The sequence below is a fragment of the Marmota flaviventris genome, chromosome 16 (assembly GCF_047511675.1).
Source record: "Marmota flaviventris isolate mMarFla1 chromosome 16, mMarFla1.hap1, whole genome shotgun sequence".
Taxonomy (NCBI): Eukaryota; Metazoa; Chordata; class Mammalia; order Rodentia; family Sciuridae; genus Marmota; species Marmota flaviventris.
The window spans coordinates 70,047,127-70,068,788 of record NC_092513.1 but is presented as its reverse complement, the minus strand read 5'-3'; the positions used below and the strand labels follow the sequence as shown (position 1 = coordinate 70,068,788).

Here is a 21,662-nt window from a genome sequence, read left to right as displayed (position 1 = left end):
CAGAAAACTCCATGGAACTCACTACCGTGGTTTCAGCTTAAGAGTCTTGATAAAACAGATAGAAAATTCACTATTTAAAAAGGGATCTTGAAAAACACTTTTTGATCCAGCCAAGTATATTTTTAATCTTTATTTGAGCAGTGCATTAAATAACTGCAGACAAGGCACTTCTATGGAGTAAATTTCCCTTTGACCCATGGTCCTTCCAAAGGAACCTGGCAGGAGACTGGCAGTTCTGTGACTCCATCATGCAACACGCAGTTGACTCCCATCCTCACCTGCACTTTCCAGAGGGAGAAACGCAAAGGTGCCCTGCCTGTGCCCCACCTGCAGGGGCAACGTGTCCCAGCAGCCTGTTCCTCCACCCTCCTCCTCACATCAGCCCTCAGGGCTGTTCCTTCAGAGTTCTGGACACACAGGGTCACCTCCTCAGAGCTGACTGCGTATTCACACAACACAGGATGCGGGCACAGGGAGGGCAGGGCAGGGTGTGTACCCTGAGACAGTATTTCCCCAGCCCCGACATAGCAGCATCTGCCTCGGTGGGACTCTCAGGAATTCTTATTCTGTGACGATGACTGGGACAGGGGCAACCCAACTACTAGGACTGCACAAGGAGCTGAGAATAAGCTTCTCATGGGCCCGTATGGCTCCCCACACCCAGGAGGAGGGAGGGGCAGCCCAGCAGCCCCTGCCTCAGAGCCCCGACTAGCCTAGGGCATCAGGACGGTCTCCCAGTCAGTTCCTTCCCAGTCCCAGGCAAGAGCACACCACCTGAAGGACAGCCTGGGGACCAACAGGAGAACAACGTGCTCTGCGAGGAGGGGCCTGAGCAGCTACAGCGCAGCAGCCGGAGGAAGGGCAGGGGGTCTTTCCACACAACTTGGGAACAGGGGACATGCCCAGTCCGAGTAGGGAGAGAAATGCTCCTGGGTCACAGCACCCCTGCTTTGAGAGACCCTTCATCAGGGTGACCTCTCTCGGGATGGCTTATTCAACGCGATGGTCCTGTGGCAGCACCCCAGGCAGAGCGTCAGGGCTCTCCAGGCCCCGGTCCTGCTGGAAACTCCTCAGGAAGCCCCCCACAGGGACATCCAGAACACAGCCTGATGTGCCCATCTCTCGGGCCATCTTTCACATGTTGCTACCTAGCCCACCTTTAAAAGCCCTGGTAGCCCTTCACAGGACAACTCCTGCTTACTAAGTGCCAGTCAGAATTCTCCTGGCTGCTCCACCAAGGAACAAGTCTGTCTCTCCTGAGATGTCTATCCCTTAAGATAAAGGCAGCTGACTGGGTAACTAGTTCCTGCTACTCAGCGTCATGAAAGATCCATTTAGCTAATAAAATTCCTACAAAACACTGTGGATATCCAAAATCTTGTTGCTTTTCTTGTTCGAGTGACATTGCATGGAGACTTCACAGTAAGATAAGTGTCCATGCAACTGACTATGTGCCAGGACCAAGGGCCTGGGCTGGAGGCGCTGGTAGAGTGAGACCCCAAATGCACACAGTGGCCACAAGGTCCCTGACCTCAACCGTGCAGGCCCTGGCACGTGGTTCAACACACAGGCCAACTCAGTCCTCAGCGAGGAAGAGTGTATATAGATATTATGTTTTCAAATAGCTTTAAAAAATAAGAAGGGGAGAAAAATAACAGTCATTTGGATGTGATGATCTTGTGGGTCTATAGTTTAATTGGCACAAAGCCACATCTGTTTGCTTACATTGTTTAAACCGCTTTCATGCAACACCAGCACACGAGGAGGGGCCTGCGCAGCTGCAGCAGGTTTGGCAGAAATCGTATGGTCTGAAATATCAACTACCTAGTCCTGTACCAGAGCTCCTTCTCATTTAGGTCCTGGATTGATGTCACCGCTGAGTGTCCTTTCCTGAGCACTGTCTAGAGAAACCTGGCCCAACTTCACCTGTGCACCCCCTGTTCATTCTGGGAAGTCAGAGGAATTTCAAGCGCCTCATCTGTGCACAAACTGCTCTGTTCCTGTCCCTAGAGAACACGTGTGAGCTACACAAGCACGGACCACGCGAGTCACACACTGAGCCACGCTGCACCCAGACCTGTCTCTTGGAACCAGGGATCTAAATAAGAGACAGCTCCATCTTTGGGCAACATGATATAGTTTGTGAGATGTAAAACAAGCGACTAGATAAAACCTGTTGTCCTTCTCAAGGGTTTAAGAGGTTATATATAACAACTAAATTGGGTGGTAAGTTAAGAGCAGGATGTGTCTCATGCCAAAAGGAAGAGGGAAAATAGGGTCTAGCACCTCGTGGCTTCCGGGCATGGAGGGACAGGTGCCCAACGGCTGTCTGGCCCTCGTGCCCCTGTCTGTGCAGGCCTGCGCAGGAGTCTGACATTCCACTGGTGTTCAACTCCCATTAAAACACAGTCTAATGCCTATAAATAGGAAGGTCTTTTAAACACTAATTAAAAATAACAGCCTGGCATTTAGACACTCCTATAAACAAAACTCTAGAGCTGAAATAAACAGCAACAGTTGCACTTCTGACCTATCCTCAGGTGGGTAAAAAGCTGCGACATGTCTTCTTTGCAGTCTTGCAATTACTCCTAAATTTATGGAGCTTTAAAATGAACAAGGAGGATGTCCATCTGACCTTTGAATTAGTAAGAACTGGGGAGTATCAATCTGCTCCATTTTAATGAAATATAATGTTAATATTCCACTCAACCCAACACATCTAAAATATCATTCCAAGAAATACACTGTAACAAATATGGAGAAAATGAGACATTTTGCTTTTCATACAATGTCTTCAATATCTTACAGTTGCAACAAATCTCAAAACAGCTACATTTCCAGCTCAAGGGCCACAGGTGTTCTGAACTGTAGGGTGCTGAAGTTCAGTTATTTCCAATTGAATGCAAACCAAATTTGCTTGCATTTTCTGCATTTAGAGTTTTACAGAGAAGAGCTCTTCTCTTTGAGATCTGTGTTTCACTTCAGATGACTACGCACACAGAATATTTATTTTATATTTTTAAAACCTGGAATTCATCTTAGGATTCCTATTGCATTCTTCCCATTGAGCTAAAAGATTTTAAGGACCACATCACATTGCTTTCCCACAAGCATCCAATTTACTTTTTAAATCATGGCTGCTAGATTCAGTTTTCATTTCCTTTCCACATGGCTCCTTTCCTGTCCTAACTGAACACAAGAAAGACACTTGGACACATCTGAGCCAAGTTTCCTTAATGTGCAACAGGACGGCGCCACCATCAGTACACAAGATGACCCGTCTAGCTCAGATTCAAAAACACCCCACCCTGCCCGCTCAGTCTTTTAAGACTTATGTCCACTTTTATTATTTAAGAAGTAGGGAGGGAAACCTAGGACTTCAAAATACTTTAGCGATAGGCAGGAGCATGACCAGAGGGTCCTGCTGCAACAAGCATAGCTGGGGGGCAGTTCCTCTTGGCTTCAGGCCCCTGTTCTTCCCCCTACTGACGAAATGGTGCCTTCAATGGCTTGGGACTGACTGCCATGAGGTTGGCCCCCTCCATCCCCACCAGCAGGGATCTGCTGTTGAAGTCTCTGGTTACCTCTGCATCCTGCTCCTGGAGGCGGTATGTCCTCTGGAGGCTCTGCAGAGTTTGGGGCTTCAAAGTCTTCTGCTCCAAGAGATGCTCTAGAAGCAAGACCAGCTGGTCCGGAAGGAGCTGAGGGCAAAACAGAACAGACTATGAACATGCCATTCCGCCAACAATATATCAAACCCCATGCTCAGAACAAGAATGGCAGACCCAAGGTTACCTCGTACTCTCAGCTTGTGTCTGAAACTGAGGAAGACGATGGGAATGACTCTAGTCAAACCTCAAGGCTTACCTCATCTGCATCCCCTAAGACAATGCACTCTGAGGTCTAACAAAGCCATGTTTTGGTGGCTTTTCATTTCAGGTACAGACTTAGAGTCTATCAAAACGATACTTATCAGCTGGGTGCTATTCTGTACACATGTGATTCCAGCTATTCAGAAGACCGAGGCAAGAGGATTTTAAGTTCCAAGCTAGCCTCCACAACTTAGCAAGATCCTACCTTTAAAAATAAATAAATAAAAAGAACTGAGGATGATGTAGCTCAATGGTAGAGCACCCCTGAGTTCAATCCCCAGTGACACGCCCCCCAAAAGGGAAAAAAGTTATCTTAATAAAATATGATTTTGTTTTATGAGATCTGTGTATTTATGGCAAGCATATGCAAACAACATGTCTTTCAGCCCAGAAAGAGATTCAAGAAGAACGTGAGGCGAACACATGGAAGCTTAACAGAAATAAGAAGCAGTTTCAGATTTCCTTTTGAGCCATAAAAACTCTGCAAACATACCTGGTGCACACTGAGAAATAAAGAGCATATGATAAAAACAATCACAGCATCTCATAATCCCTGCATTATAAAACTCTACATTCATAACATACATTTTTTTAAAGGCTGCACACAGTGATGCACATGCACACAAAGTCACCCCGCTCCTAAATTTTCCCACAGGACAGGCCGGCGAGCATCCCAGTAAGGGTGAAAGAGAATGCAGTCTTTATGAGGTTAAAAAAAGACAACTTGTGAATAAACAGTATCTGTGGAACCCGCGAGCTAAGTGTGTGAGACGGCACCTGTGGGCACCACTGGATGGGCCCGGCACGCACCGAGGGAGAAAAACCAACAAACAGCAGGTACACCTTGCAGGAACTGAAAACGCTTATTCTAAAATCAAGGCTTAAGTCACCATCATGAATCCACTACTCTCCACACTTTGAGCTTCTCTCCAACCCCTGCTTGTGCCCACAAAATCCTGTTAACAAGCCAAAATTTACAAACGTGGAAGCCAATACTAGATCAGAGAATATTCATAAGAACACCTGGATTTTAAATGTCACTTTCTATTACTCAAAAGAAATTTTAAAAAATCACTTGCTTCTCTCCCCACCCCTCATTTTCTTCTTGTCCCTAAGTGTGCACTCTGCCCTTCCGACCCTCTCACACATGCACACTCGCTCTCTCCTAAAATGAGCAGGCAAGTATGAAGCACGCACGAGGATCAGCACGTCATTTCACAAAGAAAGTCCTTTCCAGCGCTTCCTCTCCCCACCCGTCTAAGTTCTAATGACTTCACTTCCCACAGAGGGCAGCAGAGGCACTTTCCTCTGCTCCCCAGGGTACTGGCTTTGGGAGACCACTCCATCCAACACCGTGCCACGGACTACGACGGGGAAGTCAGGTGTCTTTGGCAAAATCACATTATGATTAGCACTGACCTGTGAGGTCCAACACAAGGACTCCGAGAAGGACTAGCACTTCCTTTCTTGAGAAGTCACACGCCGGTAAGATGCTTTAACGATTAAGTTACTGCATAACTACTAATAACACAAACATCAGCCTGTCATTTCCTGTAGGCTTAGATAACAGGCTACTTCTGTAATATCAAAAGAAGCCTGCGAGGAAGCCTCGACTCCCCGCCCCGGAGCCCAGCTGGTACTGTTCTCTGCCTGGCTTCTCCTTCCTTCCCGTTGGGGCTCCAGATCCTCTAGCATAGCCCCCGGCTCTCCTCTCCTCCCCGTACCCACCAAACCCGACAGCAACTTTCAATGTCCCACAGGAGGCTGAGCCAGATCCTGGACCTTAGCCCTGGCGGGGGTGGGGTCGGGGCTGTCCTCCGGAGGCCAGGCCCCAGCCTTCCTGCAGCACACCCTCTGCAAAGCCTCCCTTTCTCCCCTGTGAGGCCCTCCTCAACCCACTCCATGGCTTCTGGTTCTGTCGTTGAAGTGTCCCACTGTGGCCTGGCCTAAGACCCCTTATAGAAGCAGCCCACCTCCCTATGCAAAGGCTGGAGGTAAGGGAGCCAGAGAAAGCCAGACTGAATGAAAGAGGCCCAGCCTGCCTGCACCTGACAGCCACCGCCACAGCCAATAAGCAGCATTTCCAAAGGCAGCCACTGAGAGGGAGAGTGCTGGGTGTTAAGGCCTCCCCAGACACACAGGCAGGACCCTGGGAAGGGGCCAGCCCACAGGATCAGCTCTCGGCACTAACAGGCCTGATCCGGCAGAGAACACCCATCACTGGGATCTGGCGGTGTTTGCTAACTAAATACAGCAGGAACCAGCCCTGCCAATTTGCAGAATTACAGAGAAGGAAAGAGCAGAAAAGCATCTCCCTATTATGTGCCTGTGCTTACAATGAGGTCTATTGTTAGAGCTCAGTTTGGGACTTGGTTTAAACTAAAGACCCACAGAAGAAAAGAGTCCCTGAGTAAGACAACTGGCCTTGACTTACTCCAACTAAGTTCAACCAGTAACACAACTCCAGTTTAAAAATCAAAGGACTGCTCATATACAAATCCATCAAAATGCCTGGATTCACACTCTGGTATCTCGCAGTTTCCCTCCAAGCACGAAGTTCACACACCTGCGCGCTGAAATAGAAATGAAAGGGTCACTGGAAGCTTTTGTTTCCAAATTTTGTGCAATGGAAATATTTAAAGCTATGCCTCCTGACTTAAAACGGAAGGAAGGAGGACCCGCACACTCAAACCTGCAGGGTTTGACTGCAGTTGGACTGACTAACTGGAGGGAGGAACAGAACAAGGGTGACACCCTCTTCAGGTGTCTGCTTATCCTTCAATAAGGCGCCAAGACACACTGCTGCAAGAGCCAGCGTGTTCAGAATGCTGCAGGAACAGCCCAGGCTTGGGAAGCAGCCTCCACAATGCCTGCCCCACACCGCCCTCCCGGGACTGCAGCCCCCACTCACCTGCAGAAATGACTCACTTATAAACAACCTGGTTCTCAACTGTTACTAATTTTCAGGGAAATGTGGCTTCTAAACAATGGAAAAAGTAGACAACTGATGATCTAAAGCTGTTTTAGACCCCTGTCAATAAAACCAATTCAGCTTCTTTCATTCACAAGTAAAAATGACATCACTTTTTTTTTTTTTTACAGACCTTGAAAAGAGGATTTTAACATTCACTTTAATGCAAAAATGGGTTAACTAGCTACATTTTAATACAGTAAATTTCTTTTTCTAAAATAAACATTTGCTCCCTGTAAAGCCACCCAACGTTGGAAAGGGATGAGCATGAAAAAGCCAAAATGTTTGCAAAGCAACTGGAAGATCTCACACACCAGCATCTGTGCTCAGAGGCAGTCCTGGGAGGGACCCACCCTGGCAGCTGGCACAGGGGCAACGGGAAATGCTATGTGGCTTATTCCACTCCCACCCACGCAGAAATCAAATTCAGTCTCACATGACTTCTAGGCCAACTGGGTTTGAGTACAGCAGTACTCCAGGAGACAGACACGGCTCTAACTGCACAGTGGGACGGAGAAAAATAAAGTAAGTCTCAGCATTATCTCCTAAGAAAGCAGGGCCCTTAGACATTATGGAATGAACCTGGCTTTATTTCTGGAGAACTAACAGTGTTTGAGCCCAAGTTCAACAGTGACAAAAATAAAGGTCCTTCCTTTCTTTGCACAAACAAGGAATTCATGATGGGGTGATTATCTTTCCCATATGGAGACCAGCTCAGTATTTTAAAAATGCATCTGCCATGGAAACTTAGACAAAATAAGACTATGGGGTGCCAAAGTCATGTGGGTACTTGAAAGAGAACTACACAGGACTGTAAAACTCACTCAAATGAATGCATGAAGCAAACCGCTAAAGGCGGTCAGTCAAGTACAAATGCTACTTGTTAAGGATTTCAGAAGTCTGTATTCTTGCCGTAAACACGGAAGATTTCACAGTTGTTAATTACTGAGACGTGCACAGACAAAAACGTCGACTTCTATTTTTCCCAGTCAACTTAAGAGTTGGGACAAGCTGCACAACTTTGAATAGTTTTAAAAAGTTTTTATAGACTCTTGGAAAGAAAATATGAATTTTCCAAACCCACCCTCTTAACCTACAAGCAATACAAAGAAAACAAATCCTGACTCTTCCAGAAGCCTCTCACCGCTGTCATGGGGCATCACTCATCCCAGCTCCCAGTAGACCACCCACACAACTGAGGCCCTCCACGGCTCTTCCATTAGCACCACACGCAGGCCAGCTCACCTCCTGGGTCAGACACTCCACGGACACACCTCAGAACTGAGCTTCCATAGGCAAGGTCTGTAAAGAGGGACCAGTTCACACCACAATCCTAGCCCCACAGCCTGTACCCCGTTGAGAGCCGAGGAGGGCACCTCCTCTGCGGCCCAGCTGGTGCACCACAGCTGCTCACACTCGAGGCCAGGCGCTGTGCCGCTCCCAGAGAGAATGAGCTCTGGACTAATGCAGCAGTCGTCGATTGACGGTGGCGTGAGTTCTATTATTACCCCATTATCACTCTGGGATCTGTGCCTAAATGAAGCATGCTTCCTCCCTGATGCTATTTCCTTTTATCCTGGCTGGAGACTAAATGCAGATCAATGGGGGCAACACATATGATGTCACTTCAATTTATAGCGACAGCCTCCCCCTCTTTTAGTCTGTCTGAAACACACAGAAAGATCAATTCTTCCCAAAAATGGTTAAAAAATGCTTAGGGAGCGTCTATCTCCCAGAAAAGCATTCTCTGCTATATTTGTCTATGTTACTACGGCAGAAACTGTTTACATGGAACAAAAACAGAAGAAATGGGGGAGGGAGAAAAATCTCAAATTCTCCTGTATGCTGGAGGCTTGCTGGCTGAAATTCAACACAAGCAGGGGCCAAACAAGAATGAAAGTAGCTGACCTTTGAATGTCACATGCACAAGACCTTCGGAATAAAAGGGTGCAACGGAGATTTGCTTTGCCCCTTGGATTAAGAAGGTGATCTTGAAGAAATAAAATGTCTTTTTTTTTAAAAGGCTCCCCTAAATTCAATTAAATTCCTTGTCACTTCCCAGAAAGCATACCGGCCCCTCTAGCAGACCCTCAGGCCACCCCCATTGTCCACAGGTGCAGGAAAAGCAGCCTCCATCCCATAGTACCCTCATTAAAGTGGCAAGGAAGTGTTCTCAGGACAGTAGACAGTACTTAAAAAACCAAATCATCTTTCGTTTGTTGCTCTGAACCAAATAAAGCAAGTAAAAATCTCTGCACTGAATTTTCACATAGCAATTTTTGCCAATGGGTCATAAAAATTCAGATATAAGTTCCTAAAAACAAAAACAGAAGAGTTCTCCTTCCTTATAACTCCCCCCAAAACCACAATGTGAGCCCATGAGTAGCCACGGTCTTCATGATGTCCAAGGTGCTCTTCTTCTGTTTCTATAATTTCTGAATGAACATTTCTAAGTAACAAAAACAGACAATCCAATACCATGCACACAGGCACCCGCCTGCTTAGGAGCCACTGCCAACCAGGGTACATGGCAGAATTCACATGTCTCAGTCTGTATTAGTATCTTGCAAAGAAGAAAAAAACAAACTGGCTTCAACTGCTACTGAAAACAAAATTTACAAAAGAAAAGCGTACTTTACATGTTGATGCAAAAAGCACACTTTAAAGAACTGCCAAAATGGAAAATTAGAAAACTACACTGTTCACATAATTTCAGGAGCACAAAATTGGATCTGCCAACAAATGAAGGTCACTGAATAAGAGAATAATTTTCTTCAAAATAAAGAAAGCAATCAACAGGCATAAATCATCACAGCAGAATAAGTTATCTTTGATTTACCAAACAGTAGCAAGTATGTCCATAGTCAGATTTCAGAAATAAAATTAAGGCAGCAGTAAATATTCATGTAATTCATGTCATACAGGAAAAAAAGCATATTATATTTCTGGAAATTTTTATAATAGCTCAGTTTAAAAAAAGACTACTACAATTTTGAGCCATGATTTGGTCAGAGTGCTTCCAAAACTGGCACCACATGGATTAAAACAGACAGCAACATTAGCAAACAGCATCTGAAATAATTTATTGGCACAGATCATTCTCATGTTTCCAGACTTCAAGAGTCAAATTTTCATGTGCTACTAGTTTCTTAACTTTTGCTGAAAGTATCACCCAAACTGTATGTAATCTGACACAAGCATATTATTTAAACTACATAAAATGGAATGCTCGTGTCAACTGGCTCTCTTGTAAACCATGAGTATGCTAATATTTTATTTTATTACATATTTTTGTAAGGAAAGCATTGCAAACACTCAAACTGAGCATTTCTGAGCACTCTGTAAGAGACGCCTGGCATTCTCACGCCTGCCTACCCTCCTGCAATCTGCCAGACCAATTACAATGGGGCCACAGGAGAACATTCCTGATCTGAATTTTATGGGTCTCAAGAAAATCATCACTCATGAAAAAGAAATGGCAAGTTCCTAAGTGCCTCAGGCTATTCACTCTACCCTGACAACAATGGCATGTTCAAAATAATACTTATTTAAGGATTTCCAAAGAATCATAACACTTTGAAGTGCCAGAGAACACTTCTAATTTTTCTTGTATTCGCAGTTTTTTCACCGAAATCTGTTTTCAAATTTCCTGAGAATAATACTTTTACCTACATTGATGGTATACTTCAAACCTTATGTATTTATTTTGAATAAGCATGTACTTTTTTTTGCAAATCTGAGTTTCTAATTTATAAAATGACATTTCAAACTCTACCTAATAGATACATGGAAGTTTTTATAATTTTATAATGACACTATAACCAGCACATGAAAAAACTATCATTGTAAAAACTGTCAGTTGGTTCTGAGTGAGAAATGGTAAATAGTCCCAAAGCGGAACAGCACGCAGCCACCGAGAAGAATGGATCGGGGTTGCTTCTGTAATAGGGTAAGACAGCAAGAAGTGTCCCTGGTGAGGTGAGAGGTTCCAGAACAGAATGCAGACTTGTGTAAACAACTTTCTGAAGACATAAAAATCAGGGAACTCTCTGAGTTAAATTTCCTGAGTCACCCACAAGTCGCCTGGTTCTTTTCTTATTTCTGCCCCCAGTTTAAAACAGAAAGATTTTTCTTAATTACTGCTACAAATATTTCCTAATAATTTACTTAATGGAAGAGAAAAGATTTACTTTATGAAGACGTTTATTACTGGCAAGCTAATCTCAGGGCACAGAAATGGCTAACAGAAGTGCTGAGCTACCGATCTGGGAACCAGGGGCTTCTCTGAAGCAGGTCCAGTTAGTTAATAGGTAGATAGATATTCCAGCATCACGTGCACCAAAAACCTCTCAGGATCTCCCTAGCCTCAGTCATATCTGCATTTAAAAGTAACTGCAATTTTGTTCAAGCCCAGAAGTTCTTCCCATTTTTCTCTAGCTTTTGGTTATTCCACATGTCAAAAGCAGATACTCTGTACAAGACTATTGATTATAAATTTAATACTTTTACTAAATAATTGTATCAACACCTTATTGTTCTAACATTTCGTTCAATGTATTTTATATAGCCTCAAGTTCCTGGTGAAAAGTAATAGAACCCACACACAAAATTACTCTTTATATATGCATAAGCAGGGGATGTATAATCAGTCTGAAAAGCCCCCCCTCCCCACCCTGCCAAATTGCAAGTGTTACCAAATTGGGGAAAAAAAAAAAAACTAAGCTCAAAGAAAATACCATCTTCAGAATCAAGAAAAACTAGGATCCTCCAGTTTAAATAGGAATAACTGAACTCAAATAAAATTATACTTTAACTTCTAAAAAGAAGCTATGTCTTAAAGCTCCTTGCAACCTGAAAGGGGGTCTTGCTCATCATGTGCCATCACCCCACTTTTGACAGTCAAATACTTACTAAACTGAAGGGAGTGACATGTGGCAATATCTGCAAGGATAGTGTCAGCACACACTTGTGGTTTACATGAATCTATCCAAAGCAATTTTACAGAGCTGCACATCAAAATTCAGACCAAAAGTGATTCTTACTTCTAAACTAGAACAAAAGATAAAATTCAAATTATCACTCTAAAAAGTTTTATAAATATTTTGTACAGTAACCGAGCTGGTTGATAGTTTTTCATATTTAAAAAAAGTAATGGTAAGATATCAGAAGTGCTTTTCACTTGTAATGGACAGTGAAAAGCACTGTCCATTAATGTAATGTAATGGTGACTCCATTGTATGAGGAGTCCTAAGAGCCTATTTTGTTCTATGTGCAAAAACTAAATAGCATCTCTTAGAGACATCTGTTCTTTTGCTCTCCATTGTCTCACTGTTAAAACTTGTTAATAAGATTAATAGCTTAAAGAAGAAAGCAAGCAAGTCACATGAACATTTTAGAACAAATGATATAACAGGAATTGCAAGGTGAAAAAAAGGAAAGCAAGAGAAGCAAACAGAAAACACGCCAACTCCTTGGATCCACATGCTAGACAAGCAATTCAGATATGGATATACACACTTGGAAGCAGGGAACATAATTTACAAATAAATTTCACCCCTGGTGTTTACACTGAGGCACAGAACACTAACATTCCACTACCCCCAGTTCCTATTCTTTCTTCTTCACAGAGGCACAGTCAAGAACATTTTTTGGTCAGACCTTATTTTGTAATATTTTCTGTCTTTCCTACCAAATTCAGACTAAGCATAAATTTTAGCCACATGTCTACAATTTGCCAGGTGATTTCTGCCAAAGATGTTGACAAAAAGGCATGTCCTTGCACACACCCACCCAGGGCTACAGAGGAATGGTAGAGGAGGTAGAAGAGGGTGGTGAGTTGAACTACACAAATTACTGCTGGAAAAATAAGGGAATAGAGTTGCTGTTATTTAATAAAGATGTGGAGGGAGCACTAGTGCACCATCTACTATCCAGCATTTCAGTTTTATTTCACAGAATGATTTAATGTCTGTCAGGCAGAGGCGTCATATTTCACTCAATTTCTGAATACTTTTGGATTCCAGTCTGGACATTGTATACCTGGGATTAACTCTGAAAAAGTTTTATGAGGAACAGAGCAAAGAATCAACTTCTTAAGGGTCTCTTCAACACTTAGGGAAATTCATATTACTGGGGAAAATGTACTCAATTTTAGGAAAAAGAAAGGGAGAAGAAAGTTCAGACTTTTAGGAAGTGTTTTACTTAACTTTTAACTTCTTTTCTCTTTTCCACTCCATATGAGCTCACCTGGGGGGAAGGAAAGCTCTGAGTGAGCCAGCATTCTGTATCAAAGAGAAACTTGTGTTTTCTGGATGCTGATCATCAGAGAAGGCAGGACCACAGAATCACGTGGCAGGAGCACAGCCAAGTTTGTTCACCCCTAAATTTCATCATGCAGAAGTGGCTGAAAATTCATAAACCAATGTGCTTCCCATCATGAAAGAAACTATTCGTAACTAAACAGGTTGTCTGAAATAGTGCAAAATATCCATGTGACTACTATGACGATTCAAATAGTATAATCTGAGATCTACTGTGAGTCCCAGCTTGAATCTAGCACCAGAAGCAGCCTGAAGCTGATAGAGGAGCAGCGAATATGAAATGCAACCTCGCTTACTGCCACGGAAATGCTCTCTTCTGTGACTTCCAACACTTGAAATTTCATCAACAGAGCCTTCTAGAATGCACAATGGATACTCACAAGTGGCAGCTAACTTGGGATTTAGAAGCCCTGGGTGGCCTTTTCACAAGTGTTGGCATGAAGATTAAACTCAAGATGTTCTCTCTAGCAGCAATCTAAACTCTCAATCACATTCAAGTTGTTCCTAATAGACTCCAAAATAAATTTTCCAAGAGTTGAGGTTTGGCATTTCTAGTCTTTTTTACATCTTCCTTATGATGTGTTCATTTAAGAAAATTCAATATTATTTTACTGGAATAATACATTTTTTTTTCCAACATAGAACAATTTTTGGAAATTTTAGGAAATGTTAACACATTGTTAAGTTTTCTGATTAAAAAACATTCTATGGAAAACCACTTTCCCTCTCTTCAGCATTCAAATCTATCTGTATAAAGTAATCCAGAGTTTATCTTTAAGAGAGAGAGAGAGAGAGAGAACAGTTTTCTTTAACTGGATTTTAAGATATTTTTCTTATGTAATTAAAATGAAAAAGAAGAAAAACTTTAAAACTTCCTCTGATCACTAATTGCTTACTTTCCACATCCCACATTGGTTTCTACTTCACTCTGCTACTAATACATCGAAGTTACAAACATACCAATTATAATCTACACATATTCCAAGGTGAAGCTTGACTCATATAAAATTAATTAATTTGTTTACACAATGCATACACATATCAATAAGTCACTGTACCTTGTAAATATGAAAAATTATGATGTATAAATTAAAAACAACATAAAACAAAACTTAAAAAATCGATGACCAAAGATGCCCAAATGTGAAAAGCAGACGCACAAGAGTTTAAAACTACTAAACTCAATGTCATAAGTTGAGAACCCTTGTTTTCTCCTGATTGCAAGATTTAGGTTCTCAAGTCAGAATAGAAAACAATGGCAAATACTGAGACGGGGGTGAAGGGTATGAACATGCTGCCCACCTGTAGGGCAATCTAAATTTCTTCAGAGTCAAAGCTGAAAAAGCGTTTCTTTTATTGCCATGGTTAGCAGCCTGGGATTTGGCCTAAGTTTCCATCTAAGAATTTTTGCTGGGAATTGATAACAAAGACCAAAACACCTCTAAATCAGCTGCACGCACATATGTACATACATACATACATCTGTCCAAACACACACCCTAGACACAAGAGTAAAAACAACAGTTCTCTAAAACAAAGTTAACCTATGGAACATTTCCTACAACAAGAAAAAACAAAAAACCACCTCAGGCCTGAATCAGTAATTTATGATACTATTTTCCTCCTGGATTCCTCCTTTAAATGAGATGTATTGAGTGCCCCACAAAATGGATTTGTTTGCAGATCTTTTTGACTTGAAGGCTTGGTCAACAACACAAGAAAGAATTACAATCCCAAAGCCAGTGCCCTTGAAGGCACTTGAAGAGTGGAAAACGTTTAGCTCTCGCACAGTAAACACCAGTGAACAAAAGCAATAGCCAACATCTACAGCATTTTGAAGGCAAACGGAAATCACATTCACGCTGAAGGCTACGGCCGAGTCCTGGGAAGCACAATCCGTAGAACGGGTCGCGAGCACACAGGAGCAGCACGGGCAAAGGTCCACCTTTCCGAGCTTGCCAGAGCTCCTGCGGTGGAAGCCTGAAGGAGAGAAGGTGAAGAATCCGCTTCAAATGTCCTCAGAACCCCGGCTGTCGGAAGGGGAAGGTCTCACTCACCTCGCTCCACGCACGGGTCGGGCGGCGTCCTCCACCTGACCGGCTGTGCCACAGATATCCCCAGGCCGCGCCGCCCCGCCTCGCCTCCCAGGACCAATCACGCCAGGCAGTTCCGCCCCGCCCCTCTGCCCTGAGCCAATCCTGCCCGGCTGCTGCGCCCGCGCCCCACCCTCCTGCCCTGCCAATCTCCGCCCCGCCCCGACCGCCACCTCCCACCGGGCAATTACTCTAATTAGAAGTTCTCATCCCAACACTTAGACAATGTATAAACCAGTCCCAACAAGGCCTGAAATTCAAACAACTATGAGAACAAAAGCAGTCATAGCTGTAGCAATTTCTCCTCTAATTTACAGAAGGTGAGGACTTTCTCTTGTTACACATGGTATTTTTTTTTAAAAATTTAAGCCTTTAATGTACATGCCATTTCACAAGGACACTAGCATTTCTGTTGAAAAACACCAGACCCTGTGGGCTACAAGGAACAAAGAAAAGAGGAAAACTGTTGAAACACACACACACACACACACACATATGAGTGTGTGAGTCACTCACACGTGGACAGTCAGAAACAGAGAAAAAAAGCAAGCCGAGTTTGATTCCTCCTGCAGAACAAATGTTTCTGGATCACCTAGCAGCAATATGCAAGATGTACAGAGATGCAGGAGGACTGTTTCCTTACAATTTATAGGCCATGTGAATAAAAGGGTAACAAACCATCCATTTTTCTAGTAAACAATCTGCATGATTCTTAATTAGTGGTGGTAGAGGTTGCTAATGGTTCGTACTAAAATAGATGACTGGCTATCTAGAAGTGCAAAGAGGAAAACGCAGTACGCCAGTGGTTCCTAGGTATAAAGACAGCTTTAATGATCAATGAATCTTGCGTTTGCACCCTAAATAACTGCAACATTCCTATAGTGTAAAAGAGGCAAGTCTAACAGCAATCCCAGGAGATAAACAACAGATCCTAGCAACACAATAAAAAACTCTAAGCACTATATGGACTACAATAACTACTTGAAGAATTATGGGACAAGTTAGGTATCAGGATTAAGTGAGAGGCAGACATTTCTTGAAGATACATTCCACAACAAAACTAGAAAGACACATCTCAAGAAGGGAAATAATCAGGCCTGCTTCCCCCAGAAAATTACAATAGTCCATTCACAAGTTCTAAGTATTAAACTCTTCACTCAAGTTTTAAATGCACAGTGGAATTTTTTTTTTAAAGAATTTTTTTTAATATTTACTTTTTAGTTTTCGGCGGACACAACATCTTTGTTTGTATGTGGTGCTGAGGATCGAACCAGGGCCGCACGCATGCCAGGCCGAGTGCGCTACCGCTTGAGCCACATCCCAGCCCCGCACAGTGGAATTTTGAGGATGAATAAAACTATACCAATAAAACATGTGCTTGGAAAAATAAAACATCAAAAACAAAACCTCCTCACATTTTATTTGCCAGTAGTAGATGGATCTTTAATCTGTACCCTCTATACCCATTTAGAAGAATTACTGAATTTATAGGTCACATTTATGTGAAAGTTTTTTTAAGTCCTAGGCAATGAATGGAAAAATTAAAAAATAACACAAACAACTACTACACAAACTTTGCACAAAATAGATTATTTAAGTCCTCTTTTTCAGTATGTTTCTCCGCCGCCCCCCCTGCAAATATTTTAAGATGTTAGAGTTTTCTAAGTATGGTTTTCAGTCTTATTCCAGGCATTTACTAGGACATGCTCTAAAATTTCTCCATTTTTAAATGAAGGAAATTTTAACAGTTCACATAATGGAAAACTAGTTTAGCATCTTATTTTCTTATAAAGTGACTTTTTTTGTTTAACAGCTATGTTTGCCTCTTGGCTGAACACAAAGTTTAACTGTAGTAACCATTTCAAAAGTAAATCTCTTTTAACAAGAAAATCAGCATATTTCAAGTTAAAACAAGTAGAAACAATTAAAACAAAGGCAAATCCAATGCTAATGTGTATGAACTTAAACACCTTAATGTCTCAAAAAGAAAATGACATTTAAAAATTATTAAACTAGGAAAATCAGGAGCTTGGGAAATAAAAATACAGATAGAATTCCCGAACACTTGTTCTGCAGATGTAATAAACATGGGGAGCAACTGAGAACACAGGGAGAAAGTACCTTCAGAGAAAATATTACATCCCCCTGCAAACCTCCATTTTCAAAAATTCCAAGAACTAAGATTCAGAAATGGAAGTGTTTTTTTTTAGCTAAATTAATCTCTTTTTGAACAAGACAGAATCCCTTTCTTCAAATGTTAAGCTTTATAAATGTTTTTGAATATTTAAGAAGTTAAAATCATTCAATATAAATCCTCAAAAGTATTTTTCAGTTTGAAAAATTCATGACATCTACCTTTAGAAAATAAATAACAACTACACTACAATGAGACAGGAATAAAAAAATTTTTCACAAAATACTCCAAAATGTTCTTACAAAAGTGACTATCAACAGCCAGGCACCCATGTTGCCAGTCTCATCATTCAAACAGACCTATTTTAGCATTTGTTTGTAAAATCAAAAAACTACTGCTGATCAAACTGTTGGTTAAGTTTGTAATTTCACTTTAGCTGAAAGGCAGACAGCAAGCCCTAGATCGCCACTGCCTTCAGTGTGTCTCTACTGCGTATGAACACTTTTCACCAACACCATAGATTTCATTTCTCAATGACTCCAAGTCCATTTGTTCAAGTTACTTTTATAATTTAGATTCCCTTTTTCAGAAATGGCCCTACTCCATGAAATACCCCGCCCTTCTCAGCAGGAGTCGTCCTCTATTCCCACCAGCACGTGGTCCCACCGAAGTGGGCGGCGACACCTTCTCAGGGCACTTTGGAAGTGAATCCCAAGCGGGGCAGCGGCCAGGCCGCCCGGCAAACGTTCGCCTTCGCCTTCCTCCCGGCTCACGACTAACCTCACGATGTCAATGGCACCGCGAGCTACACTGACACCTGTCCCGGAGCATTTGTCTGAAAGCAAAGAATGACTCAAATGCGGAAGCGGGAGGCCGGCAGTTACGGAAGGAGAAAAATTAAAATACCTGTCTAGGTGAGGACACCCGCAGTGCAGCAGTCCTCGAGCGGAGATCTCTTCGGAGTTCCACAGCGGTGGCCGGAGCGATGCGGGGGTCGGCAGGGATGGAGAGTCTTTGGGGGAATCTCGGGCGCTCCCAGAAGCCTGGTTCAAAGCCCGGAGCACACCAAACACACGGACGTCTTACCCAAGCCTCGCTGCCCCTGGACCGTGGCCTGACCTATCTCAAGGCTCGGAGCTGAGACCCTGGAGCAGCGGCGGCAGCGGCGGAGCTCCGTGGCGGGGGTGAGAGTGGGAGGCCTGGGGGCCGGGGTCCAGGTCCCACCCAGCTCAGAAGCCGCTGGCTCCGGGAGCCCTGAACTGCCCCCTGCCTGGCAACCCGAAAGGAGCTGGCATCCTCTTCCCTCCCGGACTCGGGTCTTGCTTGAGGCAAGTGATAGAACTCCCCCTTAGAAAACCTGCAGTCCCTTAGTCTGCACAATGCTGGTAGGCACTGGAGTGGAGGCTAGCGAGATCTCATCCCGCCCCGCGGCTCACTAACTAGGCACAAACTCTGCTACACGATTCAGCTTTCAAGGGTGTATGGAAACATCTAGGACCGCCATTGGCTCGCCCAGTCTAAAGATCCGATTCGCCCCAGGGCTTGTATTGACTAAGGCCCACCATCCACAACGGTGCCACTGGAGATGTGGGGGGAAGGAGGCACCACTAAAGCTAAGCCAGCTGCCAAAACACTCCAGGCCTCCCCTGTGCACTGCCAGCCCCCTGCAGAGCAGCCCTAGGGCCTTACCAGGCCTGCCTACCAACCAGGTAGGTGGGTTTGCCACAGCACAATCCCCAAATTAATGGCTTGTACCAGTTTTTCTGCCTGGAATGCCCTCTGGGGAATCACTCCTCAAGAGCCACCTTGTTCAAGAACTCTCACCAACCCTTCCAGACAGGTTTTGCTTTCTTCATTTTTATCCGCATTCATTTCCACATAGACTGTTATCCAAGTTGCCACATAACAGAATGATTACAGGGCTGTTGTGTATGACGCTGGAATTTCTGAGCTCCTTGCAAATCGGGAATATCTTTTCTTTGGTATAGCCCACCCTCATGCCCACACTGACCCAGCACTGGTAGTTTGGAGTTAATGAAACCTGTCTTGTGGTAGGATCAAAGTTTCAATCTCGTACCCATTAGCAGTGATTCCTAGCAACTAAATGATGCAAATTTGTTAAGAAAGGTATGACTTTAAAAGAGAAACTCAATCGCCATACACTTTTTAAAAAAAGCCATTCACTATAATTTCACAGTCATTACAGGTTAATGTCATATCTATTTCAGGGACATTTTCACTTAGAAGCTGTTGATAGCCTCAACACTGCAGCTCTTCTTTATGCAAATGGAGGTGGTTCTTTTCTTCCAGAGACTTTCTTGCATCTATTATGTCCCTTGACTTTGCTATGGCCTTATGGACAGGGACTTAGAAGATCCCAGGCCTTACAAGTGGTGCCTTGTAAGGAGAAGGGGATGCAGAAAAGCCAAGCCACTTCACACACAAGAGCATGTTCACAGCACTTAAAACTATGCAAAAATGTTTCAGATGTGTGCACTAAAAGGAAGCTTTTGTGTAAAAATAGAGTATCATTTTTATTAGGTTTTCCTCTAAAGTATTAATAAAAACAAACTATAGCACAAAAACAAATGATTAATTCAATAATTTATAAGTCATTAAGGCTATAATTGGATAATTTTTTTGAATAGAAATACCAGTTTCCCCAAAAGCAAAATTAAAATTAGACATATGTCACATTTAAAATATCACTTTGTATCAATAACTGGAATGACAGATACTACAGTAAAAGAGAATTCCCGTTTAAGCTAAAAATTAGTTTTCTATTGTTACAGCACACATACATACATATATTACTATGCTGGCAGTAATTATAAGAAGCTACCAAGCCACTCAAAGCCCATTTCTAACCCCACACCCTTCTTGTTGACTACCCAGCCCTATGAACTGCCCAATTCACCCCTTTCTGATGATCAACATCCTCTGGTGTGACAGGCAGGATAATGGCCATGCTGCAATCCCTGAAGTGAGATGTGAGCGATTATGCGGCAAAGGGGAATTAAAGTTAGAGGTAGTAGGATAAAGTCGCTAATCAGCAAACTCATCCAGGAGATGCGTGTGCTCTGCATCACCCAGGTGGGCCAATGAAGTCCCACAAGGATAAGCGAAGGCAGGCAGGAGGGAACTGAGTTTGCAGCCAGGCAGCACTGGCTCTGAAGACAGAGGAAGGGGCCATGGGCCAAGGCACACAGATGGCCTCTAAAAGCTGGAAAAGGCAAGACGTGGTTTTTCCTCCAGAGCCTACAGGAAGAAGGTAAGCCCTGCTGACACCCAGACTTGAGCCCAGTAAGGCCGATTTTGGACTTTCTGACCTTCAGATACTGCAAGATAATACATTTGTCCTTTTTTTAAGCTGCTAAATTTACTGTCATTTTTTATAGCAGCAATCAGATACCTATGCATCTAAGTTCTAAGTTGCTCTTATCAACCTTCTTAACCTGTCTGGATTAACATGTGAGGAAAATAAAAACATCCTTGAAAAGCTCTCAGCTATTCCCATCCTTCTTAGAGGGGAAGATTTCTTCTGGACTTTCCTGTGATCCCCAAGTATGCAGCTTTATAGGTGATTTCAGGCTCAATCCTAGTGGCTGGAAAGTTTGCTGGGGTTGGTGGGCTGAGACAGAAGGCGGCTGGTTAGGAGGTCTACAAGCCTTCTGGGTCTGGTGCTTACTCTGCCTGGCTGCTTTTACGGTGCCACCGAGGCAAGGGCACAGCATGTCAATGAAACAAAGGACAAACATGAAACAAAGTGCCATAGGCAACCGCGTCTTGATCAAATCTAACAGTGATTCGAGTTAATAAGTAACATAACCCCACCACCTTTTTCATGGTTTTAATTATTACAGCCAGTAAGAAGTATTCAGGCCATCCCTGGTTAGTGATGTTTTATTTACCCCTAAAGGCTAAAATCTTCATTAAATGCAGAAGAGTTGTGTTCAATTCAACACATATGGTGAGATCACAGCCCTGTTTATTGTACTTTACTTAAGCATCGCCCCCAATCCTGCCCCAGCAAGCACACACACCCAAGGACTCCAAGTATACAATACACAATTGCCATCTGGCAGAATCAGAATTTCACATGTGTATAGTTCATTTCTTTTGTTAAAAAGTGGTCTTATTCCTGAATAGTTTCTCTTACTATTTTCCTAGCATAAATCCCTCTTCTTGTGAGGCTGTTCCTACAGTGTTCACAGCATAAGGCACTGCTGCGAACAGGGTCTATCCTTTGCCCCTAGAAGTTTCACTCATGTT

General features: G+C 43.2%; 1 protein-coding gene across 8 annotated transcripts in view; it reads right to left on the bottom strand.

Annotated features, from left to right (window-relative positions):
- Positions 1–21,662, bottom strand: part of Aopep (aminopeptidase O (putative)) — a 306,012-nt gene that overhangs the window by 19,058 nt on the left and 265,292 nt on the right. For 7 of the 8 annotated variants that reach the window (XR_011704742.1, XR_011704744.1, XR_011704743.1 and 4 more), the window contains one exon: positions 3,585–3,701. Coding sequence is in view for 2 of the 8 variants with exons in the window: in XM_071602504.1 (XP_071458605.1) it covers positions 3,585–3,701 (117 nt within the window). In the remaining 6 variants the exon portion in view is untranslated. Of the gene's footprint in view, positions 1–3,584; positions 3,702–21,662 lie in introns of those variants that run through there. The other variant, XR_011704747.1, reaches the window with a different exon arrangement.